The sequence below is a fragment of the Arachis hypogaea genome, chromosome 12, assembly GCF_003086295.3.
Source record: "Arachis hypogaea cultivar Tifrunner chromosome 12, arahy.Tifrunner.gnm2.J5K5, whole genome shotgun sequence".
Lineage (NCBI taxonomy): Eukaryota > Viridiplantae > Streptophyta > Magnoliopsida > Fabales > Fabaceae > Arachis > Arachis hypogaea.
This window is the reverse complement of record NC_092047.1, coordinates 77,348,770-77,357,382: the sequence shown is the minus strand read 5'-3', so window position 1 is coordinate 77,357,382 and position 8,613 is coordinate 77,348,770. Positions and strand designations below refer to the sequence as shown.

The window sequence follows — 8,613 nt, the reverse complement described above, 5'->3', positions numbered from 1 at the left end:
CTCAGTTTCAAGGGCCACGATGCAAGGCGAATGCTCGTGAATGCGGCGTATGCCAAGACTGAGGCAGAATTTGACTACTGGTTTGATATTATGAGGACTGAGAATCTGGCCATGTGTGATTGGACCAACCGACTGGAGTACGATAAGTGGACCCAACACCAGGATGGAGGCAGACGGTTCGGCCACATGACGAAGAACATATCCGAGTGTGTTAACTTTGTATTGAAGGGGACACGGAATCTGCCAGTTACTGCACTTGTGAAATCTACATATGGGAGGTTAGCAGAGCTTTTGTTGTCTGAGGGTAGACAGTAGAAGCGCAATTGGGATAAGGCCAACAGTTTTGCCAGGCGCTGGTCAAGGCGATAGAGCGCAACGTGAAATATTCGAGGTGCTTCACGGTTACTCTGTTTGACAGACATCAGTCTGAGTATACCGTGGCTGAGACGAGTCCTACCGGTAACTTTTCGCTTGGGACTATCGGGTTTCCCTTAGAGATTGCACTTGTGACTGCGGGTACTTTCAAGCTCTCCATTACCCGTGCTGCCATGCGATTGCATGCTGTGCTCAGTCTCAGTTAGAGTGGGCTACATACGTCCATGAGGTTTATACCATGAGTAAGGTGTTCAGTGTATACCAGATGGGGTTTTTGCCCCCTGTTCCAGAGGGTCTGTGGCTACCGTTCGACGATCCTATTGTCGTTCCTGATCCTTACATGAGATGTACCAGAGAATGGTGACCGAGGTCAACAAGAATCCATAACACCATGGATGAGGCCGATACTAATCGGCCGAAGCGATGTGGGCTATGCAGACACACGGGACACACTCGCAGTCCTTGCCCTCAGCGATGATCCGCACCCATAGCCGAGGTATACGTGTCATTAGGTCGTCATGATTAGCTTTCATTTTTCTTTTCTTATTTGTGTTGTTGTCCTGTTTTAGTCTATGCTTTTCCATGTATGAATGTAAGTAAAGTTGTACTTACTGTTCGTTTTACGCTGATGTGGTTATTGTTAGCGATTTTCTACGTAGTTGTGATTCTCTTAAATAAAGGTGTTCTAATTTTGTTGGTAATTCTATGAGTTCAAGAGACTAATTTCAATTAAATCAAAGCACCAACCTATGTTGCACCATACATAAAAAAGGCATACCAAAATTTCATCCAATAACTCATACTCCATGGAAAATGAACTAAGTCCACACTAAAGTATAAACCGCTAGACCCCTGTAGCGATTTATGCAGGTTTGCAAATCACACATAAACCGCGACAGCCCTACCACAGATTATGTGAAGGTTTGCTTCGAACGTAAACCGCGACACTCCTGTAGTGAATTACGTACAATTGTAAACCGCGAGACCCCTGTTGCGGTTTACATAATTTATAAAAAAAATATATATTTCGGTATCTATTTTACAAAATATATATTCTGATAAATTTGGAGTCTAAAATATTTATTTCAGTAAATTGCCCTTTTATTTATGTTCCCTACCTATCGAACTCACATAGCTAAAAATCTAATCCTCAAATTTTTATTCAAATATTACCTCTTGCAAATCTGAGGCTAGCATTTGGTAATTAAATTAAAAAATATTCTTTCAATATGGATTAAATCACACCATTTTTTCATAACAAACGATAACACAACAACTTCATCCGTTATTAAAAAAATGAGCCAACATGCGAAACTCTTTATTTTAATCTATTTCATATTTACAGTAAGCGAATTATGTTGACGACAAAAATAAGAGATAATATGTAAAATGGTAACTAATTATATTTTTGTATAATATAGTAAGGATAAATCACTAAAAATACATCTGAATAATTTTGTCACTGATAAAAATATATTCAAATTTTGTTAAATGCCCTCAAATAATTTAAAAACGCAATCAAAATGTCCAATATTAAATATGTATTCTCAAAAAATACCTGAAAGATTGAATTTTGATGTGCTTTTTTGTAAGCATGGTTAAAAAGATGGGATATTTTTATCTTTAAAATTTCGTAATTTTTCATTAAGAATATATCTTTTATTTTTTTTTGTCAACAACCAATAATACTTTTAAAAAATAAAATAAAAATATAGAGATCAAATTTTCATCTCATTTTTTATGTGTATTTCTTAAACAGTTATCTAAACATGCTTATAAAATTTTGGATCAAATTCATAAGTGATTTGTTAAATACAAAAGTTATTTGCCACTTACAAAAAATAATATTCTTTTTGAATATTTTTGTCATGATTTTAAATTATTTAAAGGTATTTTTGTGAATAATAAAATTTGAGCATATTTTTGTTAGCGATAGAATTATTCGAGTATATTTTTAGTAGTTTATCCAAATGGTAATTGATAAATATGTAATTTTTTGTTTATCAAAAAAGGAATATTCACCTATTTTGGTCTCCAAAGAATTTCGAACCAGATACTTTAGCTGCGTTTATTTACAGGGACAGAATACTGAGACAGCGATACCGAGACACAAAATCGTGTTTGACAGAAGAAATATTGACGGAGATAATGTGTCCATGGACACTGGATTAGTGTATTTTGTGTCCTTCATGACAGAAACGACACATAGACACTAATAATGGACACAACTTATTTTTTATTTTTTCTTTCATTATTTTTGTTAATTTTTTATAATTATATTTTTTATTATTATATTTTTGTCTCAAATTTTTTAATAAAAAAAATAAGAATAAATTAGATTTTTATAATTTGTTCCAATTTATCACCAAACAGGATACAAGAACACAAAATTTTGTGTCTCTGCCTTTTATGTCTTGTTCTCAGTGTCTTGTCTTATTCTGTTCTAAAAAACAAACGCAGCCTTTAGTCCCCAACCAAAATTAATTACTCAATTGGTCCTTAACAATTAACTCCGTCGGTCACTTAGGTCCTTTGCTCCGTCAACTCTAACGGAGGACAAAATGGTCCCTGACAACTCTAACAGGAAAAAATGGTCCCTAATCCCCTCTGTTCGAAAATGATACCGTTCTCTCCCAATTTCCATCATATCTCACATAACCCTAACATTTATACTCTCCTTCTTCACCTTCAGAGTCTTCTTTTCCATCTTCTCCTTCCTCCTCTACAACTCCAAGATCAAGCCATGGTGTAACTGCCACGCATATCGCACCTATATCAACATATCATGGACCACACACTTTCCAAATTTCTGTGACTAATACACTACCCACCTCCTTCGCACTTCACCCACCAGAACCATTCACCTCCACATCCTCGAAAATAGTATCACCTCCAACCACAACAACGTCCACCATATCTTCAAGACCAAGTTTCACAACTATTCCAAGGGCACGCCTTTTTCTACTCTCCGGCAAGCAACATAGATTGTTGGATATTATGACATCATATGCAAATTCTCATTTGAAATGGACTCCAAGTGCTTCATTCCTTCTCTCTTGGAGTTCAAGCTAGCAGACAGTTTCGACCTTGCATCCAAGCTATTAGTACAGCGAGCAATGTTGCTATCACCGCTCATATGAAAACTGAAGTGATTACTGAACATTGGTTCAGAGAAGAAGTTGAAGGAAACGATCAGAGTGGTGGACAATGTGGCCATGAAGATGATAAGGCAGAGGAGGAAGGAGATAGCGATGGCGACAAACGACGGATCTTAACAAATCAGATTTGCTATCTAAATTCATGGGATCTATCGAGGATGACAAGTACTTGAGGGACATAGTTTTCTGAGTATAAATTGCTTGAGAACAAGTTAAGGATTTTTCTTCTTGTGAATATTGAAATTACAAAGTGTGCATTATGAAGTTTGAAATTGCAGTGTTAGACTGTTAGGGTTATGTGAAATATGATGAAAATTAGGAAAAAACAATATCGTTTTTGAATAGAGGAAGTAGAGACTATTTTGTCTCTTATTAGATTTATCAGGAACTATTTTATCTTTCATTAGAATTAATAAAATAAATAATTTAAATAATTGACAGAATTAATTGTTAAGAACTAATCATTTAATTAATTTAATTAAAAATTAAAATATCTAACCGAAAATTTGTTGGAGACCAAATAGATAAATACTCTTGAAAAAACAACAAACCGAAGAGAACACGCTTATTTCTAAACACAATTTTTTCTCCTTTAATTCTTATTCCGCCCAAAAAATAGTAAAGTTTATACAAAGACTGCACCATTGCTCTCTCTGGATGACTTGGCACCTTCTCATTGGTGCTAGTGACCACTAATGAAATGAAACATTGAAAACCGAACACTTTCTTGCAAATCTCCAATGTCCCTCGCATCCTGAAAGGGAAGAAAAACAACACCACCAACGGCATCAATGGCTCCGCGAAAGAGAATCTCCAAAACAGAACCTTCGTCACCCGAACACCCTTCTTCTTCATCAAAGGGAAACAACAACGTCACCACCACCGTTGCCGCCGCCCCAATCCCCACACACCGCAAGCCACCACTGCAAACCAATGACCCTCCAATTGCGCCTCCAAAATGGGGTCTCATTCTGAAACTCTCTCTGTTTTCTATCCCTTACGCGTATCTTCTCTTCTACCATTACAAAATCGAGCCCGAGCTTCAAAGATCCGTGATCATCAACGCTGGGATGAGCGTCGCGGGGTTCCTTGTGACCGTTAAATTGATCCCTGTCGCTTCCAAATACGTTTTGAAGAGGAATCTATTTGGTTTTGATATTAATAAGAAGGGTACCCCTCAGGGCAATGTCAAAGTGTGAGTCTTCCATTTTTAATTGCGTTTTGTTTAATGTTTATATTTCCAATATATGAAATTGGTAGGTTGCCGATTTTGGTTTTTAAGATCTGGAATTTTCCAATTTTGTATGGCTTAGCTGCATTTTGGTTTTCTTTCGTTTTGATTCTTGATTGAGCATTTTGGTTGGATTTTGGTTCAAATTATGTTACTTCTTTATATATTTGTGAAACATAGCTGCTGTTTCATTTTGCAGTTCACATTTATGCACTAAAATTTGAGATTTGTGCAATTCCATGTAGGCTGTTATCTCCCTTTTTGGGAAATAATTGGTTTCTATTATTTATATGTTGATGTTGACTTTTGCACGAGGTTCTCTTTGGTTTCAACTAGTATGCATTTTGATTCATAATTTCTAAAACTTCTATGATATCACCATCTATTAGATGAATCAAGTATATGTTAATTATCAATTCTATTTTTTCCTTATTCCTTTGTCCTTGGTGTCCTTGAATTGACATTTGCAATTTATGTTTTGTAATTGAAAACATATGAACCATAATGTCCGCAGTATAGTTACCCTTCCTATGCATAGTGTTTTGTTAAATTTCCGAAATAGCACTATGGTGCCAATATAGCATATATTTGTCAACCTTGGTTGAAGAAGTGGTCATTTCCAAAATGAGGGAGAAGGACTATTTCATATGTCATAATGTCATAAATTTAGTTCTCTGCTGACTTTGCTACATTTTTCTGTGCAGGCCTGAGTCATTGGGTATAGTTGTTGCTATTGTCTACTTAGTTGTGGCAATCTTATTTCAGTATTTTAACTTCACAGCAGATTCAATCGTAAGTATATATTGTTTTACAAGTACAGTAATCTGGCAGTGCTCGTACTTTCTGAATTCTGACTGATATCAATAAAAGAGCTGAGCATTTAATTTATGTACTATTTTGATATTTCAGTGGCTTGTTGAGTACAATGCAGCATTGGCTTGCATCTGTTTCATGACATTGCTTGGATTTGTTGACGATGTCCTCGACGTCCCATGGAGAGTGTGAGTATGTAAATTCATTGTTTGGTTACAGGATTTGTGTCTGTAAACTAATTTTAGAATGGTTATTTTTAATTAATGGCAATTCGAAGAGCAGAAAATTAGTACTCCCGTCTATTGCTGCGCTGCCTTTGTTAATGGCATACGCTGGACACACAACAATAGTTATACCAAAGCCACTTGTCCCACATGTTGGGATGGAGGTTTTGGATCTTGGTATGCTTTCCGTATCTTCATGCCACTGACACTTTTGTAGCTACTAGTTAATACAAAGATTCGCTAGTTTGACTATTGTTTGATGAAGCAGGATGGATATATAAACTGTATATGGGATTGTTGGCTGTTTTCTGCACAAATTCCATCAATATTCATGCCGGATTAAATGGCCTTGAAGTTGGGCAGACAGTGGTTATTGCAACAGCTGTAAGCGTCAAAGCTTTTCAAAGTAATTTTGATCATAAAATGTTATACTTACCTTTGATTCGCAGATTGTGGTACACAATATAATGCAAATTGGAGCATCATCAGATCCTGAATATAAGCAAGCACATGCATTCTCTATATACCTTGCTCAGCCCCTGCTAGCTACATCGCTGGGTTTACTCTCTTATAATTGGTAATTACTCCTTAATCGATATCAAGATCATGTCTTTTGAAATCTTCAATATTGCATGATCAAGAGCAGTTTACCAAAAGTCTGTTGTGCTTGTCTTTCTAGGTATCCTTCTTCAGTTTTTGTTGGTGACACATTCACTTACTTCGCTGGAATGACAATGGCTGTGGTCGGTATTTTAGGCCATTTTAGGTATTTACTTACTTTTTCTGACTGAAGTATTAATCTGGCTATTATTGTGTGTGTTTTTGTCTGACACTTCTACTTGAGCATAGTACAAAAAAGCAACATCGGGGAAAAGGAAAGAAAGGAAGAGAAGGGGGGGGGGGTGTTTACAAATAGAATATTTCTTTCCTTGTCTTAGTTTTCACTTTGGTATGATGTATTTAATAGAAACTGGACCAGAATCTGAGAAAGAAATGTGAATAATAGTCCCGTGGTTTCTCTCTAAATTTTCCTTAACCTTCTCAATTGATTTCTCATTCTACTACCCTGTTCAATTAACACCTCATTCTACGTGCGTGCAATTACTCTTCTCAAATTCAGTTTGTGTGATATTTGAGCAATCTTTTGATTTTATTTTTATTTTTTTTCCTCAGTGAAACGCTTTTGATTTTCTTCCTGCCTCAAGTTTTGAACTTTCTCATGTCACTTCCCCAGGTTTGACACTAACCAGTTTTCTGCATTTTTTTTTTTTAATTTGTGATACTATATTCTTCTCAATATGCCTTAACATATACATTTTCCTCCAGCTTTTTGGGTTTATTCCATGTCCACGCCATAGACTGCCAAGGTAGGCTTTAAATTTAACCTATTGATTGTTTCAGGCATCTTGGTGTTTTTGGGTTTTGATGAAACCTTATATTGTCTGTTTATTCAGGTTTGACCCTCAAACTGGACTATTGACTGGGACAAAGGATGGGACACTCGTTAACTTCTTCCTAAGAAATCTTGGCAGGAAGTCCGAAAAGGCACTTTGCATTTATCTTCTTGGGTTCCAGGTGATTTTTTCTTTCCTTTTTTCTTTCTGTTTTTCACTCTGTAGCTGCATTTATGGTCTCCTTTTTCATTGTTTACTTTTTGGTTTTCACATTATAAACAAAAATTTAAGTCCATGGTCTTGACCTAAGTCCTAACCCACTTACCCAGATAACATTGAACTTTATTTTGTTTAGAGCTACTATGAAGAATTCCCTAACTGGCTAAAACTCTTCAAAATTTCATCAATATTTTATCCATTCATGTGCTTGTAATTTGTTTTGTTTTCATGCAGCTTGCATTTTACAATCGACTGTGAATTATATTGAATAAGGCACTATCGTTAATTTTGCATATTAACTTATTTCTTCAATTGAGATAGTACTGACTACTGATAATTTGCACATATATAATTATTAGAACTCACATTTATTTTGTTTTTTTGACATTTATTTGATTGTTATGATAATAGTAACCTGTTCAAATAGCAATGTAAAAAGTTTGCAACAAGATCGACATAGACAGAGTTAACCTGTTAACCTGTTGTTGGATTTAGAAATTTCTATTGCAGTTTTTAACCTGTTTTTTATGCAAACACATTATTGGACAGGCTATTGCATGCTGCTTCTGTTTCTTGCTGAGGTACTTCCTTGCTGGTTGGTACAAATGAAAAAGGCAACTGGCATATAGAAGGCAGATATGGATGAGAACCACCCAGGAAGCAGGAATGTGTTATATAATCATTTTTGTAGATTAACATTTATTCTTTTAGTGTCACTGATAAGGATATAGGATTTGATTCCGTTTTTGTTATTTGAATGCTATGTACTAAATATTAATTTAAGTGCACCATGCCGCTTTTGATCCGGAAGGTGCTTAATACAACAATTTTGTTTGTCAATCGCCTATGATGCACGGATACTGACATAGAACATGACACGATACAGAACACGCAGACACACGAAATTAAAATTCTTATAAGACATGGAGACATGTTATATATATAAATATAAAGTATTTTTTAAATAAATTGTAATGATATTTTAGTATTTTATTAATATTAAAATATAAATAATTTTTTAATTATTTTTAATGTTTTTTTTTAATTATATAAAATATTTAATTTTTTTTAATTATATATTATTTTTAAACTCATTTTAAGAATACATGTTTTAGAATAAGACGTGATGGTATTTAGGTATGTCCAAACGTATTTGGAGAAGAATTTTTTGTTTTTTATTAGATGTGCGTGTCGGACGA

The 8,613-nt window shown here is 35.0% G+C and overlaps 1 protein-coding gene across 1 annotated transcript; it reads left to right on the top strand.

The window, feature by feature from the left end:
• The first annotated feature begins 4,086 nt into the window (after positions 1-4,086).
• LOC112727556 (uncharacterized) lies at positions 4,087-8,254 on the top strand. Its single transcript, XM_025777352.3, has 11 exons — positions 4,087-4,728; positions 5,469-5,556; positions 5,674-5,765; positions 5,860-5,978; positions 6,070-6,185; positions 6,251-6,378; positions 6,481-6,567; positions 6,975-7,035; positions 7,128-7,168; positions 7,256-7,376; positions 7,964-8,254. The coding sequence occupies exons 1-11, from the start codon at positions 4,325-4,327 to the stop codon at positions 8,021-8,023; spliced, it is 1,317 nt and encodes a 438-aa protein (XP_025633137.1). The 5' UTR covers positions 4,087-4,324; the 3' UTR covers positions 8,024-8,254.
• Positions 8,255-8,613: the final 359 nt, after the last annotated feature.

What these genes read in the sequence shown, in the direction of transcription:
- LOC112727556 (XM_025777352.3), top strand. Translation starts at nt 4,325, where the DNA reads ATGGCTCCGCGAAAGAGAATCTCCAAAACAGAACCTTCGTCACCCGAA. An exon ending in CCTCAGGGCAATGTCAAAGT is followed by an intron (nt 4,729 to 5,468) that starts GTGAGTCTTCCA and finishes TTTTCTGTGCAG; the next exon opens with GCCTGAGTCATTGGGTATAG. An exon ending in TTTATCTTCTTGGGTTCCAG is followed by an intron (nt 7,377 to 7,963) that starts GTGATTTTTTCT and finishes ATTATTGGACAG; the next exon opens with GCTATTGCATGCTGCTTCTG.